The sequence below is a fragment of the Juglans microcarpa x Juglans regia genome, chromosome 3S (assembly GCF_004785595.1).
Source record: "Juglans microcarpa x Juglans regia isolate MS1-56 chromosome 3S, Jm3101_v1.0, whole genome shotgun sequence".
Classification (NCBI taxonomy): domain Eukaryota; kingdom Viridiplantae; phylum Streptophyta; class Magnoliopsida; order Fagales; family Juglandaceae; genus Juglans; species Juglans microcarpa x Juglans regia.
In genome coordinates this window covers 22,361,702-22,382,267 of record NC_054599.1, presented here as the reverse complement: position 1 = coordinate 22,382,267, position 20,566 = coordinate 22,361,702, and the positions used below count along the sequence as shown (strand labels likewise).

General features: G+C 36.3%; 4 protein-coding genes across 6 annotated transcripts; 2 read left to right on the top strand and 2 right to left on the bottom strand.

Moving 5' to 3' along the window:
- Nucleotides 1–2,294: 2,294 nt before the first annotated feature.
- LOC121257449 (60S ribosomal protein L10-like) lies at nt 2,295–4,514 on the bottom strand. Of its 2 annotated transcripts, none has more exons than XM_041158448.1 (2): nt 4,357–4,514; nt 2,295–3,172 (listed from the first exon to the last, which is right to left on the bottom strand). In XM_041158448.1, exon 2 carries the CDS (start codon nt 3,165–3,167, stop codon nt 2,493–2,495), a length of 675 nt encoding a protein of 224 aa, XP_041014382.1. In that variant the 5' UTR covers nt 3,168–3,172; nt 4,357–4,514; the 3' UTR covers nt 2,295–2,492. The 2 variants fall into 2 exon arrangements, with proteins under 2 accessions (XP_041014382.1, XP_041014383.1); XM_041158449.1 differs by having other exon boundaries at nt 2,295–3,168; nt 4,357–4,504.
- A 141-nt stretch (nt 4,515–4,655) lies between these two features.
- On the top strand, nt 4,656–6,493 carry LOC121257450 (NADH dehydrogenase [ubiquinone] 1 alpha subcomplex subunit 2-like). The gene is made up of 3 exons (XM_041158450.1): nt 4,656–4,823; nt 4,990–5,096; nt 6,168–6,493. The coding sequence occupies exons 1-3, from the start codon at nt 4,738–4,740 to the stop codon at nt 6,269–6,271; spliced, it is 297 nt and encodes a 98-aa protein (XP_041014384.1). The 5' UTR covers nt 4,656–4,737; the 3' UTR covers nt 6,272–6,493.
- A 2,398-nt stretch (nt 6,494–8,891) lies between these two features.
- On the top strand, nt 8,892–14,821 carry LOC121257448 (heparan-alpha-glucosaminide N-acetyltransferase-like). The gene is made up of 13 exons (XM_041158447.1): nt 8,892–9,588; nt 11,132–11,269; nt 11,529–11,610; nt 11,854–11,930; nt 12,276–12,385; nt 12,888–13,002; nt 13,113–13,229; nt 13,321–13,412; nt 13,617–13,683; nt 13,769–13,847; nt 13,948–14,039; nt 14,209–14,352; nt 14,465–14,821. Exons 1-13 carry the CDS (start codon nt 9,325–9,327, stop codon nt 14,489–14,491), a joined length of 1,404 nt encoding a protein of 467 aa, XP_041014381.1. The 5' UTR covers nt 8,892–9,324; the 3' UTR covers nt 14,492–14,821.
- Nucleotides 14,822–15,150: 329 nt separating this feature from the next.
- Nucleotides 15,151–20,156, bottom strand: LOC121257447 (CDP-diacylglycerol--inositol 3-phosphatidyltransferase 1-like). Of its 2 annotated transcripts, XR_005939215.1 has the most exons (12): nt 20,004–20,156; nt 19,276–19,407; nt 19,011–19,095; nt 18,862–18,911; nt 18,109–18,148; nt 17,885–17,929; nt 17,699–17,764; nt 17,433–17,547; nt 17,287–17,343; nt 17,089–17,190; nt 15,299–15,386; nt 15,151–15,236 (listed from the first exon to the last, which is right to left on the bottom strand). XR_005939215.1 is itself a non-coding variant. In XM_041158446.1 (11 exons), exons 2-11 carry the CDS (start codon nt 19,334–19,336, stop codon nt 15,683–15,685), a joined length of 681 nt encoding a protein of 226 aa, XP_041014380.1. In that variant the 5' UTR covers nt 19,337–19,407; nt 20,004–20,156; the 3' UTR covers nt 15,620–15,682. The 2 variants fall into 2 exon arrangements, 1 of the variants encoding a protein (XP_041014380.1); XM_041158446.1 differs by lacking the exons at nt 15,151–15,236; nt 15,299–15,386 and adding an exon at nt 15,620–15,742.
- Between the last annotated feature and the right edge of the window lie 410 nt (nt 20,157–20,566).

Sequence of the window (20,566 nt, the reverse complement as noted above, 5' to 3'; positions counted from 1 at the left end):
GAAGTTGGACCAGAATAACTATTCTAACATGTAGGCGCTGGCGGCCTAAGGATCACTATGAAACTATAAAATGTAGATGGAGCAGATTCTATTAATATTAATTTTCAATGTCATGATATAATAGGATTTAATATACAGATACTTTAAATTATCTAATAATTATTAATATTTTTAGTATAGTTCCTCTCAAGCTGAGCTGAAGAACCGTTCTGTACAATAGTACCACATTAAATTAATTGGGTTGATTTGATTCATTGATAGATTGTTAAAATAAAATAAAAAAGGCATGCTCAACTAGTTTATTGTTCCATCTTCGTGGTCCTTGTTGGATAATTTAACCCATTTCTTAATGTATTGTCATTTTTAAAAAATAATTATTAAATAATCTTAAAATATGAGTGATATAAATTCTTACTATGTTATTATATTAAAATTAATATTACAAATTCACCTCTAATTATCGAAGTGTTATATGCTAACAGGCCGCTCATTTACCGCTGGATGTACCGCTCGTTATAAATTGTTTGTTCTTTTTCTTTTGATTTTTTTTAAGTATTTTTTTAACATTCTTAATCATTAAGAAAAATAAAAATATATATATAATTTCACTAATAGTCATTTCTTTAACCATTAAATACAAAAAAAATTAAATTAAATAAAATGCATGAGCAGTAAGTTTGAGGGCTCCACTAGCATTTTTTATTTTTAAAAGAGAGTAATGTTAGATATAATCATAAGATGTACAAATTCTATACTCTTTTTAAAAAAGGGTGAAATCTGCCATTAAAATTTTGATTCTTCACATAAGTCTTATATATTTATTTAAAAAAAATGCACGGGGAACTGAACATTCTAAACTTACAAATATTATTTCTCTTTTTACCATGTTTCATTGGTATGGTGTGAAAGCTGCCATTGTGAACTTCCGGATTCTTGAAGAGGTTTGCAAGACTTGGAAAGGTCCCAACTTTTTGGTTAGTTGGAATTTTTTTAGTAGATTTTGAAAAAGTTGAATTGGAATTTGAAAAAGTTAAATTGTTTACTATATTTGGTGTAAAAATTTAAAAAAAGTATATTGATGAAATGAGATGAGAATTTTGTGTTTCATCTCACTTCAAACATATCTACAAACTTATATTGGTTTTGGTGAGCAGACATTGTAGTCAAGTCAGGTTCCTGCAGATTTGAAAGCTTTGGTTGAAGATATTGGGGTAAATGTAATCAAACAATGGTGGCTCTAGCCGCTCTATAGACACCGTTGGGTCTCTCGTAAGGGTGTACAAGAACCACCTAAATCGGCCAAAAACCTATCAATTCGGCCGCCGGAGCAAGGAATCGATTGTTGAGCGGCAGGAATTGATGAAAATCAATATCGGCCAGTTCGACATACCCTTGGAAAATCGATGAACAGACTAACCCTCTATATATATATATATTTAAATATATGTATATAAAATAGTGTCGTTCACTTAAATAAGTAAAACGACATCGTTTTGCCCCTTGGAACTTTTTTTATAAAAAAAGATATGGAAGGTGCCAAACGGCGCCGTTTCAAAATGGATTTAATAAACCCTGTGGCCCCTCTTCTTCTTCTTCCTCACGTCTTCTTCCTTCTTTAGTCGCCAATTCGCATGCAACTTTCTTCTGCTCTCTCATGGTGAATGTTGACGGCATCCCTCCTCCCTCACAGAGACGTCGACGGCAAATCGAGAAACCAGACTACGCTGCACCGAGATCAATTTTCTCCCCCCATCAACCAATTTTGGCCGATTCTTTTCTCTCACGACAGACGTTGTCACTTCAATGTCGGTTTGGCACCGAAACCATGCTAAACACATCAATTTTCGGCCCTAGTCATACGTTATGTGCCTTTTTTTTATTTTTTTATATGTATTTTTTTAACACTTTTAAATATTTTTAAAAAATTCACAATATTATTAAAAAAAATTTTTTTCAAGACCATTTCTGCAATGAAAGAAATGACAGATGGGGGAAGAAAATAAACATTTCAAGTTTATATGAGTGAGTTCTTAGCCGCAATGGGGAATAAATCTGTCGACATAGCGCTTTTGTTTAGGGATGCCAAACCTACTAGAAAAAATGAAGGATTCCAGTGCATGATGGCAGGTAGAGGGACTTATCTTCCCTTGAAGGTGGTTGGCGCTGACCTGATGTATATATATAGACTTATAGTTATGGGAGGAACTTTAGCATATCTAACGGTCGCATCTGTACGTATACCATGGAGGCCGAGGGCATAATATGACATCCACATCCACATTGGATCTCAAGTATTGAAGAAGGATCACAGCATGTGCTATAGACATACAAAGATATCCAAATTTAAATGTCATCGAAATAGATGTTCGGCAGTTCAACAAAGGCTCAAAGATTTAACAAGGGTTCAAAGATCCAAAACGGAAACAAAGTCTAAAATAAGACATTAAGGTATTTCATTAATTCTGATGACAAACTGTCTGAACGCCAAGAAATCAAGCTGCAGGATTCAATACTTCGCTCAAGAAAGCCTTCCCTGGACGCCTCACAGCAAGGGGTCCATGGCATCCTAAGAGCTTAGCATTCACTCCATCCGGCTGAATCCTGTTCTCCTGTTTCCACTTGACATAGTCAGTTCTGCTGAACTTTGTGAAGCCCCATTTGCGGCTGACAATGATCTTCTGTCGTCCAGGAAACTTGAACTTGGCCCTTCTGAGTGCTTCCTGTGCATGGGTGCCATTTGCATCTTTGCATCGGACAGACAGCAGTACCTGACCAATACTTACCCTGGCACAAGTCCCCTGGGGCTTCCCAAAGGCACCTCGCATGCCAGTTTGGAGCCTATCTGCTCCAGCACAAGAAAGCATCTTGTTGATACGCAGGACATGGAAAGGATGGACTCTCACTCGAAGGTGGAATGCATCTTTTCCTGCAAACTTGGCCATGTACTTGTTGCACGCAATGCGTGCTGCTTCCAGGGCTTCACTTGTGACATTCTCTTTCTCCCAAGAAACAAGATGGACACAGAAAGGAAATTCATCAACTCCTTTCTTTTTCATGCCCACATCATAAATCCTAATCTTAGGATCAGGAACACCTCTACAGTACCTAGACTTGGGATATGGCTTATTTTTAATCTGGCGGTAACATCTTGCTGGTCTTCGACCCATTCTGCCTGCCCAGAAATAAAGAGAAGGCTTTAATGAGAGAGAGAGTTATAAGCAAAAGGAGATAAGATCCACACATCACTTATTATTTATATTTGTGCTTACACCCCCATCCACAAATATCATAACAGAAATATAAGTAAGCTCCCTCAGAAGTGTAGTTATCAACATCCAAATTCAGACAAGGCTGAAACTGATTTACATCTATTCAATCATTGGGAGCAACATTCAAGCAACCACTAAAAGAGGATCCATGAAGAAGAGAAACAATCCGGTAAACTGAGACAAATATTTTCCCATAAAAACATGCCAGCAGATACAGGCAAGAGCAATCATGTAAACGAGGCAAAAAAAAAGTACCCAATTGAACAGTATCAGCTTAACAAATCGACACTAGAAGCATGTAGCAAGTACTCTGTAAAACAAACGTGAACACGGATTGTAGAGAAATTTGATTAATGAACACCGCCCATTGAAGCAATCCACCGGGTACTAGCAAAAAACCCAACAGCTATTCTAAAAAGTAGCAACTAGAACTTAAAAAAGAGAAATCCACAAACTTGATAAATAGGTCAGATTTAACCGGGCTTTACCAATCTATATGAACCGTAAAAAAATCATCAATCATGGACATTAGCTAATTTTCTAGTAAATTTTATACTTTCCAGTGTGAATTATGAGATGACAGGCCATGGATCTTCCCCAAGGAACCTGACCCAAATGAACCCAAATCATATCATTAATTCAGGGATCCAAGAAGACCTTCGAAGATCGCATAAGATCTTGTAAACAACATAAAAGCGAAAAGCTTTTTACCATGAGGAAGTCATCTTATTACATATTCAGTATTTTACAAAAGATATCGTCTTCAAATATAACTCTAACTCACGCATTATGAATTCTGAGACCTGAATCACCGCTGTCTTCCTAAAAATATATATAACTAATACACAAAGAACAGCGCACAATATGAGAAAGTCTCAATTAAATCTTCATATGTTTCTAGGTTTACAAGGTAACGAAAACGAAACTCTCTCCAAGAAAAAAACAACAACACAACATCCAACATACTACGACACGAATCCATTAGCAGAAGAAAACAAAGAGAACGAACGCAAATCAGAGCATCCTCTTCCAGAACGCATATTTGGAGTAATAGAATAACAATAGATCTCAGTAAATTAGGGCTTACCTGTGTACACCTCTGGACGCTCGCGAAGCTGGATACGAGAAGAAATGGGGCGGCCGTTCCACTTCGGATGCACCTTCCTTTTATAGAGTCATGGCGACACGTATCTGCTGCTAAGGATTCGCAAACCCTAACCTAACCACACTTTCACCGCATGTCATTCAATTTCGGTTAACCATGGTTTATACTCTTCTGCTTTCTAAACCGCGGTCGATAAACGAGTAACGCTAAAATACTACACGCTGTCCTATAGCCAGCCATTAGTTTTGTGGGCTGTATACTGGGCCAAGGCCCACCTTCCTTTTCAATTCACTTCGCTATTTGAAAACTGCTGAAGATCGCAGGGGCAGAAACCAGAGAGAGAGAGAGAGAGAGAGAGAGAGAATGGCGTGGAGGGGACATCTGTCTCGGAATATGAAGGAGCTTCGGATCCTATTATGTCAATCATCCCCTGCGAGCTCGGCTACCAGGTTCTTCATTTCTACCAATATATATATATATATATAATATTTGAGATATTAATGTTCTTTTCATTGTTTATTACTACTGGCGGACTTGAAGAAGCTAGTGTTTTTTCCAAATATAATCTGCAATGATATGCTTTTAATCAGTTCTGTTGTTTGGAATTTCTGAAAGAGCGTTCGTGGAGAAGAATTACAAGGATCTCAAGACACTGAACCCTAAACTCCCAATCTTGATTCGTGAATGCAGTGGGGTCGAGCCCCAGTTATGGGCTAGATATGGTATCTCCTTTTCTTGTATACTCTGTGTCTCTCCTTTTCCTTTTCTCGACGATTTACCAGACTTCCATGCCTTGATGCTTCTAATGTTTTTAATTAAAGTAACTGGAAAAATCTATTAGGAGTGTGTAAATATCCACGAATTATGAATCTCATGTTCACTTATTCGTCTTCACTTATTGAGCAAGCAACCAATATGCAGTAATGTCTATTAATATATAAGTATTTTGTTGAAATACATTGTTATTATCCAAGTCCAGATGCATTTCCTCCTTGTGGTATATGCATATGTTTTTGGGGTCGAAGTCTTTTATCCTGTAAGAATGGAGGTGACCTGGATAGTTAAGTTTATAGGAATATTCTTTGACATCGGGCCCTCCTCTAGGCAATTTGCAGAGAGAGTTGTGGTCACTAAGGGAGGGAAGGGTCAGTGAGCTGGTTGGCATTGAGGACATGGAAATGTGCCTGGGTGTCTGTGTTTCAGTGGTTTCAGTAATTCCACAATATGTGTCTAATAATCGATGGTGCAGTATTTTAATAGATTAAGCATAGGAACAAAACATCAATCAGTTGCGTGCCGGTGAGAAATGTAATGAATGAAATAGGGTTTCCCATAGTAAGAACAGCACTGTAAGAAAAAGGATGGAGGACATAGCCTCTCAACTGAGTATTTGCTTGCATGGTTGAGGTGACAGGTGAAGGTGCCACCCTGTTGTACCAGCAGCCAACTCTGGCCTATTAGCATAGTTATCTCATTCAGTTTGTCTGGTAATTTGGACTAACACACGTAAGATGTGGCGAATGATTAACAGAAGACAATAGATATTTGATGATGAATAGCTTCTCTCCTTCTTAAACGGTTTTAGGCTAAATTTAACATTTCTACATCGAAGTTTCTTCTAGATATAAAATGGCAATTGGGAAGACTTGGCATTGGCTTATTGATACGTGAATAGAGTCTCTTTGTTTAAGCTTATTCATGTTATGCAATCGATCATTGGTTGTCTGGCCCTGTTCTTTGAACTTGAATTGTATGCATTAGTTTCATGTATTTAATGTTTGTTTATCCCACAGACATGGGTGTTGAGAGGGGCATTCGTTTGGAAGGCTTGAATGAGGTACAAATTTTAAAGGCACTTGAAGACCTCGTGAAAGTGGGGGCGTCTCTTAAAGCCTGATGGTGCTGCCATTGACCCTATGAAATGGAATAAATTAATACAAGTGGAGAATCTTCCCAGAGACCTTTTTGTCCAAACAATCAGTCGTGTTTTTCTTTTCTTTTCCAAAAAAACATGTTTATTGAGGACTCTTATCTCTGGCGTGTGGTTTGATAATTTGATGTACCAGCATCTTCTCTTTAATCAAACCAATATACCATCTGGCCAATGCTTGGCTACAAACAATGAGTTCAATTCTATAATCTGACCTATGTTTTTGGGTACTGTTTGGTGTTGATCAACAAGTGAATTGAATTATCCGATTTGGTATAAAACTGAGAGGATCTCTATCATTGATCAATAAATTGTGCAAAACTCTTTATCATTACTCCAATGCAATGCCATTCCACAATGTATTTAGTAGCTAATTGTTTCAGGCAATCTCTACATGTGAGTACGTTAATGGTAATAGATATATGATGCTCTAAATGTAATAATCTTGCAAAATAGACAATCCAATAGTCATGAATGATATCTTCTTGTTTTTTTCCAGTTATTCTCTTTATTTCTTGTTGGATAGAAGCACAGGACCATCTTTAATTCATATTTTCAGATAATCCTTATCCATCTGCTTGTATGGATGGGCGGATGTTCTTCTTCTTAGGTGACATAATTTTGCTGCCATAATCCACTTTTTCAGTCTGGTTCTTTCTAGTTTGGGTGTCGATCCTAAAAATATCTCACTATTATTTATTATTTTATTTTTAATTTTTACTTACTTTTTATTACTATTCACTATTATTCAATATTTTATCATTACTTTTTCATTATTATTTACAAAATTTGGCTTAAAACAATGATATCATTACTTTAAGTATAGTGGAATCAATACTTAAAACACCCACAAATGATTGAAGGCTACTATCTTCCTCTTCTTAGAGCATTTTCATTAATTTGGTCAAATTTATCTTCAAAATTTAGTCAATATTACACTTTTTTGTATTTGCTTATTTCATTTAAATTCAATCTCCACATTAGATTATACATTCACTCTCTATATAATAATAAAATATTATTAATTTAATAATTTTTTTATTTAATTTATTTTGATTACATTCTGTAGTTTTAACAATTAAATGTTAATAATAATTTTATTCTTATTAAATTAATTTTAAAAAATTATATTTTCAAAAGTCATTTAATACTAATAACAAAAAATATTTGATTAAATTCATCTAAAATTCTATCTAAATTTCTCAATTACAAACCAAATAATATTTTTGCATGGAATGAGAAATTAATATTTTAATGTTTGCTTGGAGTGAGAAATTAGTATTTTAATGTTTGATGAATCAATTGTAGTTCTCTATCTTTGGCTAACTATCGTAGCAAGAATCTAAATTATTTTAGATTTGTCCAATTTAATGTGGGATGTTTTTAACATCAATTATATAAATTTTAGTCAATCTTCTCATTTAATCAAGCTAATAAGAATGCTCTTAAACACAACATACATATGAACAATTTCATAAGTAACAGAAAAGAAAAAAAAAAAACATAATGATCAAAATGCATGCTACAAGGCTCTCTGTTTTTTTTTTTTTTTTTTAATAATTAAGGCATAACAAGCTTAGTACCGCACCGATCAAAGGGCATGCTCTGAAACAAAAAGGGCATGCTCTGAAATGTAGGTTGATGAGGTAGGAATAAAATCTTTGAAAATTTATCATGTCTGCCTGGTCATGTTTTCTTATTTCCATCATTTTCAGGTAATATTGGCCATAATCAATCTTCCATGTCTTTTTCCTTCCGTGTGCTCTATTACAATACAGCAAATTTTCTGAGTCTTCAATCTGACTCAGTTTATTTGATAGAGGTGGAGTAAATTATTGGCTATTTTTCTGCATCTTGCCATGAGCAACATCTTTTCAACATCATACGTGTCTGCAAGCGCACGCATACATCAGTGTCTGTCACTGGTTGGTCATCAGCAACTTTGGGGATGTCTGCTTTGCTTTGGGCGGTGGTGGCAGGTCTAATTACTGTGGACGATTTGCAATCGATTGCCATGTTGCTTTACTAAAAAGAAACCCATCTATTGCCATTGCGGCTACAGAATAAATGCTGCTCCTTATCATTCAGCTACAGAAAGCCAGCTGGTTCTCCTTTTTATTTTTCTTAATTAAAAAAATAACTTTTTTTTTTTAACTCTGATTTTGTAATTTTCTTCATAAACATTCATAAGATAGAGATTTGGTGGATGAAGATCTTAGAGTGTCACATATCCAAGTCTTTTTTTTAACTTATAGATGCATATTTTCCACGTGATTTTTATTGAGCGGTAAAAGAACTATTAGAAATCTAAGAACAAACATTGCATCTATGCGACTTAGATTCGATATTTAGATATTTGTTTTACATAGATTCGATACTTATATATTATTAGCATTAAACGAGGATGATCTGTCGGTTGCAGCTACTGCCACGACTCAACCCCTTTCGACCACTTGCCATGCAAAAAAGAGAACAAAAAAGAAAAGAAAGATTTTTACCAAGATTTTGTTTCTGTTTTGAGATTTTCTTTTTTTTATTTATTTAAATATAGATATCAGAGGTGGAGAAAATGGTGGATTTCAAAAGAACAATCATAATGCGATTCTTATTCGGCTATTCGTAACCCGTCAATGTTATTCCTTGAAGATCAATTCTACCCGTTTGATCTCTATCTCCAAAACTCCTGCTTCCTATAAATATGGGAAGATAAGAAAAGAGTAAGGGAAGCAGAAGACGAAGACGAAATAGAAAGAGAAAATCGGGGAGGATTCAGGGTAACTGAAAAGGGAAATCTGATCGATCTTTCATTTGTGGAAAGTTTATTCTTTTCTTCAAAAAGAAAACAACAGCAACGACAACAAATCTGACGCTCTCAGTCAGGTGTTTCTCGTCGCATTACAAACAGAGAGAGGTGTTGATGGGACTAGTTCGTGGGACTGCATTTTGCTTTTGACATTTGAGTGAACGGAGGAAGCATCGGGAAATAAATCTATAGAACGGGATTTGAGAGAGAGTGAGTGATGGGAATATACGAACCTATTAGAGGGCACGATGATGCTGAGGAGCAGGAGGAGAAAATCAAGCGTGGAGTGAAGCCCTCGTCTGTTCAGGACGAAGATGATGTTGAAATGGCTGTCCGTGGAAGATCCGGCACCGTCATTCTCAATGCCGGTGGTGGTGGTTTAAATAAGATCGAAGAGGAAATCCCCAAGCAAAAGCAGCAGCAGCAGCAAAAACAACAACGTCTTGTTTCGCTGGACGTTTTTCGTGGCATCACTGTTGCGGTAATGGTTCCCCACGCCCATCATCTTTCTCCTATGTGCCTCTTATTTTGCATTCATTTTTTTCACACACATAATGTGGATTTTAGAAAACTGGGGTTCCACTGCACGTTTTTAATTCTTTTTAACCAAATCTTTGGGAGTTCGGAAGCAGAGGACTTGAGATCAGACAACGTCCTCTTCATGCGGCTTCGATTTTCTACAGTCCGAGGAAGAATTTGACTTCCGTTTCAATTGAGTACAGTTTACTTTTCGTTTTATTATTTGCAGAACATAAAAAGAATATTATTTTTTTGGTTGAAAAAAGAAATTGTTTTTTCCTATTTCCTGAATTGGTTTGGTTGCCCCCATGATCCTTATTGTTTGAGTTAATCTAAACGAGGAGAAAGAGGACTTATATCTAGTTACTAAATCAAAAGGGTTGCTACTTAAGCTTTGTACGTCCCTATAAACACTTATATTTTTCGGGCTTCAGCTGCGTTGTAATTTGCAGTGTCTCAGAATAAGTTCTAAAGTTGATGTGCACTAGACCAAATCCATAGTATATGATATGTATTTATGGTAGATGGTTTAGAGATACATATCATAATGATTCATAGTTTATATTGGAAGAAAAATAAGAGAGGAAGTCATTGGCGCTTGAAAGAGTAAAGGATCAAGAGCATCTGATGCAGGCAACGATTGGACTGGCAAAGTCAACGATATTCCTTTGTAACGCTTTTATGCTAAAGGAATCAACAGTCATAATGTCTGCCCGAATTGTTTGATATAGGCATTTAATGCACCACTTTCCTTTATATTAGTTAGTATCGACGGGGCACTCGGGAGCAGGCCCCCCGACCCACCACCTTGTTGAGGAAGCTTGCACTAGTCCTCTGTCATTTCTCTATACTGTTTTAGAACAGCTGCTTATGTGGGACTTTGGCCTGTTTGGGATGTGCTGGGTAGCTAACACCACCATAGGGTTTAAAACCTGGTACTCTTAAGACTTTAGACCGCCCTGCCAATGATGCACAAATGCAGAGTGGAACACAGCAGAACTTCAAACTTGTTGAAGCCTCGAGTATGGGGGATATAAAATAAGGGAATGCATGTTGGGGTATAAAAGATTTATATATGTCGATTTTAGTTTGCTCTATATGAACTAACTGGAGTTTTTAGGGAAATGAAAAGCATCTATCTTGTTTAAAGTCGCAATTGGTTTATGGTGTTTTCCATCTTAACTATAAATAAATAAGTAAAGCTAGCGGTGTGTTCTACAGCATGATGCTTGCATGGACTGTATACCTGGACTGCATTTGTGCAGATTAATGGGAAAAAGTGAGCAACTGTTTGAGTTAGGCACCAATTGTCATTGATATGTTAGTTATGTCCGTTTTAGCACTATGATGTCCCTCAATCAAGGCAAGGTGCAAGCCCCTTTTTCATTTATTGACAATAATATACCCTCCATGTACATGCTAAACAAAATTTTCTCTTTGCCCATACTCTCTACATATATGCTAACTGGTGTTATGTTTCCAAATCTCTCTCATTCTTGATGCAGCTAATGATAATCGTGGATGATGCTGGTGGAGTCCTTCCTGCTCTTAATCATTCACCTTGGAATGGTTTAACCCTTGCTGATTTTGTCATGCCGTTTTTCCTCTTTATTGTTGGTATTTCGCTTGCACTTACTTACAAGGTATCTCTTGCTCTGGCAACCTAGTGCTTTTATCATCAGCATCCAAGTAGTTTTAATGCAATATTTAATATGATTAATGTGAAATGTTACTTTCATTTCTGTTTTCAATCTAATTTGTCTTTTCTTGTGATTCTGTTCAAGGCAGAGAAGAAGATAACTTAGATCATATGTTGTATTTAGAGAAAATAATCTTATTGCATGGATGCTACTTCTACTACTATTGATCCCTGAGCCTAACAAAAGTCCTTGCCATCTACAGAGATTGTCATGCAGAGTTACTGCAACTAGAAAAGCAATACTACGGGCTCTAAAGCTTTTAATGTTAGGCCTGTTTCTTCAAGGTGATTTACTAGATATTCATGTTTTGGCCTCCTCTATACCAGAATTTATCCAAGTTTTTCTTTTTTGCTGTTACCCTGCAGATGAAGGTAAAATGCTTAGCAGTAACAGTAGGATATTAACGATAATAATATTCATTGTTTTGCAGAAGCCGAGTATTTTATGTTCATTAATCTTGGGGGTGTTTCATCAAGAATGCATCTTTCATTTGTTTTTACTGAATGTATACTCTACCTCCTGTACAGGTGGCTTCCTCCATGGCCTTAAAGATTTAACATATGGAGTGGATATTAACCTTATGAGATGGATGGGTATTCTACAGGTATGTCTTGTGTGTGTGGGTATGTCTAGGTTTTTCTCTTGTTGAATGTTTATTATGCCAGGTACCATAAGCAAGAAGCATAGTCATGGTGGGCTATGGTTCATTCAAATCTTACTTATCAAAAAAATGGTTCATTCAAATCTCTATTAGTTGAACCTGAGAGCAGAACATACTGCATAAGTGATTTAATGTCTTCTGGAATTGGCTTTGCCTGGCTTAATACTGTGCTAGATTTAACCTATAATTTGTTATGGACTGCCAATGAAACAAATTTCCAATTTTATGCAGTGCATTCATCAGCTTTAATAACTCATGCCTTTCCCCTCTCCCTCTCTGCCCCCACAGAGAATTGCAATAGCATATCTGCTGGCAGCACTGTGTGAGATTTGGCTGAAGGGTGATGATGATGATGTTTATTTGGGGTCTTCCTTGCTCAGAAAATATCGATTCCAATGGTAGGTTTTGCTGATTGCATTATTTCTAATTTTCAGCCAAACTCTAGATTTATGAATTTGAGGTATTGGTGAACCTGTGCCTCTGTAGAGGCCAATGGATTTAAATTTATAGAAACTGGAGAAAGTGGATCATATCTGTGATTGTTTGCTAATTCAGAAAGTCCATCTATGATATCTCTGATTTGTTACACAAGTGACTGAGAAAACAAATAGCTGACAGAGAAGGGACCTTAAGCAATAATAGGGAAAAAAATAGAACTCATTCCTTGTGGGGAGGGGGAGGGGGAGGGGGGGAATATGATAATGACGTTTGGAAGCTTAAATCAATTGTGATATATTGATACATGGGGAAAAAATATGCTGGAAATGAGGTGATTGCCTCTGAACGTGGAAATACCAATGTTGTATTTCTTCCCTAGTTAGTAGTTTCAAATGTTGGCTTCTCTGTTTGTGTATTTGCATTTGCACTGTCTTTAATGTATGCTACTTGTCTCTCTCTCAGGGCTTTGGCTTTGATGCTTACCACTCTATATCTTTCCTTGTTATATGGCTTGTATGTGCCTGATTGGGAGTACCAAATTCCAACTGAAAACTCCTCTACACCAAAATTGTTTTCGGTAAGATTTGATCTTTTATTTCATCCCCCATGATGATTTTACACAAGGTTAAAGAATTCTGAGGTATGGTTTTACATATGAAACTGATGGCTGAAGTTTCTCTTTGGAAGGTGAAATGTGGAGTGCATGGTGACACTGGGCCAGCTTGTAATGCTGTTGGAATGATCGATCGTAAGATATTGGGTATACAACATTTGTACAAAAGAGCAATCTATTTACGAACACCGGTATCCTTTTGTAAAGTTGCTTACAATTGCCTTTCCCCCCGGGCTGCCCTTTTTCCCTAAAAAACTCATATTTCTGTCTCTTTGCTCACAGCAATGCAGTATTAACTCCCCGGATTATGGCCCATTACCTTCTGATGCTCCGACATGGTGTCAAGCCCCTTTTGATCCTGAAGGACTTCTAAGGTGTGTTCTGGTATAGCTTAAAGAAAAGTTCCACTATAATCTGGACAAAGGAACAATGCTACTTGGGCCATTGGATGATCTTATTTCTTAAACTGAATCCCATCATCTTAGAATCCTTGAATAGGAGATGAGATTGCTAGTAAAGATTATAATCAAATTTTAATTTTGGTGCTTTTGGGGTGACCACCATCTTTATTTTTGTAGTTCAGTGATGGCCATTCTTACCTGCTTGGTTGGTTTGCACTACGGGCACATTATTGTCCATTATAAGGTGATAAATAATAATGTCGGAGCGTGTTTTCCTTACTTCACTGAAGGTTTATTTCCTCTCACGAATTGTATTCACTGTCATTTAGGACCACAGAGATAGGATCCTTCACTGGATGGTTACGTCGTCTTGTCTTGTTGTCTTTGGCCTTGCATTGGACTTCTGTGGTAAGTAGTCTTTTCACATATATCTCAAAATTTAATATATGGTATTGGGTAGTCATTACGCTACTTACAGTTTATTTCATCATATGCTTCACTGTTGCAGGGATGCATTTTAACAAGGTTCTCTACACGTTCAGTTACATGTGTTTCACTGCTGGTGCTGCTGGTATTCTTTTCGCTGGGATTTACATATTGGTAGGATGTCTAATAATCTTAAATTCGCTCATTTGCTTATCATTGTCTAGGATGGATCTTTATTTCTGGTGAAGTTACGGTTAAAAACAATGAACTCCATTTAAATGTTATTTTCCACTTTATATGTTATCTTTGTCTTCGTGCTGATAATCATGGTGGTTTTCCACAGGTTGATGTGTGTAGATATAGGCGTCCCACTGCTGTGATGGAGTGGATGGGCATGCATGCACTGATTATTTTTGTCCTTGCAGCCTGCAACGTCCTCCCAGTTGTCCTCCAGGGATTCTATTGGAGGAGGCCTCAGAATAATATTGTATCTCCTTTGATCTTCTTTTTTTGTGATCTCTTGCTTTCCCTGCTGTTGGATATTACTGCACCTGTGACTCATTGAATTGTGATCTGATAACCTTTTTCATCTCCTGCAGCTTAGGTTAATTGGAATTGGAGCATAAAATGGTAGCATTGAAGTTAAGCCACTTTAACTACATCTTATCGATTTTGGGTAGTTGCAGTTGGTGCTAAGAGAGAACTTCGGAATCGGCTCTTCACAGTGTTGGAGGCAAACTCTCCTGTGTCTCTTATGAACAACACGCTCTCCATCGGAAGCTTTTGTAGAAATATATAGGCAAACCTTTGAAATGGGAAAACTTGATATTGCAACTTTTGGTCGTACCTATAGGATGTTGTTTCGTTATAAAATGTTTTTTTCATCCTATTCTGACTCAACTTTCTATGATGGTATGATTAAGAATGCTAAACAGAAGTATGCATGTCATTATCAGCAAGCTGACTCGCTGAGTTTACATTGTTGGTACCATATGTATGGAATTTATTCAGACGAGATCGAGGAAAAGAGATGGAGAATAGTATCAAAACAACCTCATTTGTTAAAACCCACGGCTGAAACGATTCAATAAGCTAGACCACTAGAATAAAAAATATGGAAAGGAAAACATTTTCCAAGATCCAAAGCAAACTCAGTACAGAACCATAGAAACAGGGAAGAGGAATGAGATCTACTCCCTGTATATGGAACAGATATCATTGGTGAGATGTTTTAGTAATTGGAAGGAACCATATGAGAATGTGGAAGAGGAGAAATTATATTTGCAGTTTTAGAGTATAAAAATTCCGCACACTCTTCAAAAAAATGCATAAATCTGAAACACGCAACCTTGAGCTGTTTGCGACTCTTCCCTTCTTTTTTTTTTTTTTTTTTTTTTTTTTTTTTTTTTTTTTTTATCGGTAGCGACTCTTCCCTTGTTACTAGAACACCTTGCTACAATCCCAAGTTAAGAATCCAGTTCGCGCCCATTCTCATTAAGCTGTCTTTTACCACCACTTCGGCTAGTAAACGAGAATATATAAACCAGCAGGCAAATCAGCAATGAACAATTGCGTACTATTCACAAAAGTAGCTCATGCCCGAATCATTTACTAATTAGGTAACTTTTGGCCGTCGGATTGCATGAAACAAGCATAAGAGACAATCTGTATCATTTTTTTACCCGTTAAAAGAAGAGAGGAAATTTGAAAAAAAAAAAAATGCCACTTTTACATAAAAGCTCAAGAACAATAAGTTGGGTTTCAAGTATATACAGAGGTTAACTACCTCAAACCCAGAAAATACGAGTTTATAAAATTCAGGGCCGCTGCTTCTTGTTGATGTCATAAAGCACGCATAGATCTGCTGCAGTCTTCATCTGGAATGAAGAGAGGATTTGGATATAGTCTAAATCACTATTTTTATTTTCAATGTTTCTTTATTTCAAGTGAAAATATGAAACAAGCACAGGCATATCAGGAAAATAATCAGGTAGTAAAGAACACATCCATACATGCCATATTAAGTATGTTGCTTCAAAAGAACTAAATGCATTTATTATGTTTACCTACACACAGATGCCTAAAGTGTTCATTTCCAACGCTTAATCATCATTCCTTCTTTGCAGCATCCTTAAAGATGCAACACTTGGCCCCATACACTTGGAACAAACTCCACATTGACTTTTAGCCATTAGACTTCATCCGGACATGCCAAACAAAGCAATGTTCCACCACATTACTGTCAAGCCAGATACAGAATATGAATACCTTACGTTGATCTTTGATTTCAGGCTACATTTTTTTTTTCATCCTCTATTTTTAAAGGAAGCAATTTATCCCGATAAAGGAAGGAGACCCCTGACTGGATCACTGGGAATGTCATTAATTCGATTTGTACGAAGACTAACAACAACCCTGGCAATGCCAAGAGGCAAAATCAGCAGGCACATCTGCTAGCCAGATGGGCAGAGAATGCCGAGGTAGGGTAATGTAGATGTAAATCTGGTATCCCAGCTAACGTCCTTCAATAGATGTTGTACGTGATGCACCATGAACATGCTTATCATTAATGAAATATTGGCGATCACTAATTACAAAACCCAACTAGCATAACGGTTACTAATACTCTGAATTCACAATGGTTTAATTACCCGAGATCCTTGTCAGCATGAATCCTACAATTGTAATTCACTATCATAAATCTGTTGCTCACTCTACCATACCCCAATACTTTTACACTATACATTAATTACTCATGAAAATGAGGTTTCAAGGACCCAAAGGGCCAAAACCCATGCCAGCAGACTATTCTACCATTGGCAGGCATGCCTATGTTCTCGGATCCTAATCCTGTGCTCAAAACTTTAGCACCTTCAAATAATTTCCCAGAATCAAATAGGCAATTCTATAATCATCTAACATTTCTTATGCAGCATGTGGCTGAATTATGACCCAAATGATTCATTTTCTTCATCTACCAACAATGTCAACCATATAAAAGACTCCAAAAAATCGCGACCACGTGCATTCACATTGCATAAATTTTGAAAAAATCAAACATGTTTTAGAACAAGAAATATAACAAAAGCAGCTTTCACCAACCAAATTCATGGATTTGCAAAAAACAGTGATCAGGGAAAAATTATTAAAGAACATTTCTCAATTCCATACAGAATTTGAAGGATATGAGATTCAATAAAGCAGATACATGTCTATATATTACCTGAATTATGTTGATTGCTTGCTTGATTGCCCAGCCAAACAGTGCTAAAGCAACTAAAAGAGACAGGAGTGAATTCTGTTGTTTTGCAGTATATACTAAAACCTACAATGTGAAGACAGTAACTAGATTACCACCTAATGTTCAACTCAAAAGGAAAAAGAAAAAAATATGCCATGAACAAACAAAATAGAGGCTTACATCAATCACATCGTTTGTTTGGTTTTTTGCAACAAGAAATAGAATAATGTAAAGAACCTGTAGAAGCCATAAAATCATTTCAAGAGAATAGTAATAATCATTGGAAGAAATGTTTTAAAAAGATAGTCCAGAGTAACAATAACAACCTCACATGACACACAACAGTAAGCCATAAATATCCTGTTCCCATAGTATGCCTTAAAAAGCCAATTTGTGCTGTCTTTTACATCTTTATGACTAGCCCTACCGAACAAAAAAGTGCTGCAAAAAAAAAAAAAAAAATGAAGGTAACATCAAATCATGGCCACTTGGTTTTTATTCGACAGCAGAGGGAACTCTTCTTCTGGAGTAAACCGCTCTGGACAGATCTAATATGAATAAGGTTAGACTAAACATGGTGAAAAACAAATACCTGTACATTTGCAGCCAATGGCTGGCAATATCTAAGGCAAGCAATGACAAAAAGATCAACCCAGGCCTGGAAATTATCCCATTAAAAATACAATTAAGTGAGCATTTGAAAACGTGTATATTAAATTAATAGAAGAGGGATATTATCACATATCTTACTTGAGAGAGATAATAATATTAATCTTACCTATAAACTTGAGAGAGGATGACAAGAAGACAAGCAGTGCTAATCCTGGAAAGAAAAGATAGAATTTACATTGATAGATAATTTACATTGATAATACATAAAGAACAAATAGAATTTGAACATTAATATAGAAAGGAGGGAAGCATGACACGTTTCTAGAAGACACATAAAAATGGAGAGGAAGCTGGGATTGGGGTATTAGGAAGAGAGATTATTAAGATCACCTGTCTGTCACCATGTCCAAAACAGCACCAAAGGTTGAAACTGGAAAAGGAAAGGATAAGAATTACAGAGATTATAAGATCACCTCTCTTTCTGTGTGTGTGTGTGTGTGTGTTTGATATCAGCAGTCTAAGAAGTAATGTAAGCTAAAATCATCAAAGCAAGTTCCATATCTTAATCATTATAAAAAAAAGGTGTTAGTGTTTCACTGAGAGAGAGAGAGAGAGAGAGAGAGAGAGGCTTCTGGTAGTTTTCCAGATGCACAACAACCATTATCAGTATTCTTTGTATCACGATTCTTAAAAGCTCCTCTTCCACCAACTGCTTTATCTTAACTATAGAAAGCACTGGCATATTATAATGTGTTCATAACATATATGGTTTAATGTTGCCTGCAGTAGGAAAGAATTATAACTTCCTATACTTGTTAGTTCTTTACAGATAGTTGAATTAATAACTGAATACCACCTGCCATGATACAATTACGTTTGAAAGACAAAATGTCAAAAGGTGGCAAGTTCCCACATGGAAAACTTTCTACCACTAAAATAGATCATGGGAAAACGATTGCTATAACTTGGCGTTTTGTTGACTGATGTATCTAACAACACGAGTGGCAACAAAGAAAATTGAGGCGCACCAAATTAAAATTACTAGTTGGGAGCTGAAAAAATGGATCAATCAGTTGCATTACGCTTCAGTTAAAAGATTAATAACATACTAATGACGGTGATAATACAGGATGCAACTTATACCTTGATTGAGCTTGCGGGCAAAGTAGCCATCCAAGGCATCACAGACAAAGCTGAAATGGAATATTTCAATAAGCATGAAGCACTAGTTTCACAAATAGCAAAGCTTATAAAACTCAACACAGAGAAGAGGCCAAAAGATTGACTCTGACCTGATTAGGTATAGAATGGAAAATAACTTTTTGTTGGAAAAGCATACGGCAAAGGCAAGGCAGTTCATGAGTATTCTTATGTATCCTACACGCTCAAGATAAGCAGAAATCATTCATTCAAAAGGCAACAAAATTATGTAAAACCATATAGAAATACATGAGAACTCGTTCTTGAGATATTTTTTCCTGAGAATTTATGTAAAGTTTTCTTATTGCAAAGAGAAAGCACGCGCAATGAGAAAAATATAATAAAGATCAAGCAAACCTATGATATTGGGAATGTACAGGTACACAGATAATTTTGTACGAGGCAACTTGGTGTCCATTATGGACTTCTTTTTTTCGAAATAACAGAAAAATTGCCCCAAACTGTCAAATCGCCAAATTCATCTTTCACCTGCACAGTTCAATATCATGTCAACCAACAAACGTAGAAAATTGTAGGCAAGGAAATCGATATATGAGGGAAGGAGAAGTTGTTTGTTGTTGCCTTTAACCCACACTCCTAAACTTTTTTTAAAATACTGGTAAGGAAATTCCTATTACAGTTAAGTGAAATGTGCAGATATGTAAACCGTAGCTTTTCACGCCAAAGTGGCCTTCAAACAGACATGACGAATATGTTTCCGCTGCTTTTTACTTTTTCATATTCTGGGTTTCTTGAACAGTTCTTTCCCCCCAAAAAAATAAGAAAAGTGATTCCTTTACGCTACAGCACCAGTTGATCCCAGGACATATTCCTCTCGTTCAATCAACTAATCTTATTCTTAAATCTCGTTTGTGGGATTGACAAGAATAAATGTTTTTATGCATTAGGGAAGGGGTTTCATTATCATATACAGTACCTCAATTGAAGTGGAAATAGAACCCACTTATGGTATCGGAAGTTTTCTATTCTTCCTATGAAGACGGAGACTGCTAAAAAGTTCAACCAAAAAAAAAAGCAGCTTTCTAAAAAGAAAAGGAGAGAAAAAGAGATAGAGATGGAAGTACCAGTCAGTCAGGCTTTGAGATAACGGAAAAAGAGCGATACGCGGAGACAGAATATTTTTGGTTCTAAACTGCCGACGCTGATTCTGAACTGCCGATGCTGCCCAATTGTTAGATTGATAGAGACGACCATTTCGGTGGGTTCACTCTCTTTTGCCAACCTTGCCAAACTGGCTCCGAACGCACCCGACCCATGCTCCATTTGGAGTTAGACCCGAAAACCATTTCTTAGGCCCACGCCCAAACAGACCATTACCCATATACCCACCATATCGGGCTCCCGATTAGGGAAGGAGTGCAGGCCCAATTGAGACCCTCTAATTTTTCAATCGAATTGGATATAACGTAAAAAGAAATAGATATAACATTAAGGTCTCAATTGGTTTTACAGATGGTCTTAATTCATCTCAACTCAATATCTAAATACTATTCAAATACAAAAAAATTTTAATTTCAATTTTTAAAATTTTTCATTTAATCATTACAACTTTTCAAAATTTTTAAACAAAACACAAAAAATAATTCAACTTTTTCAAATCTCAAAACAAAAATAATATTAAAAAATA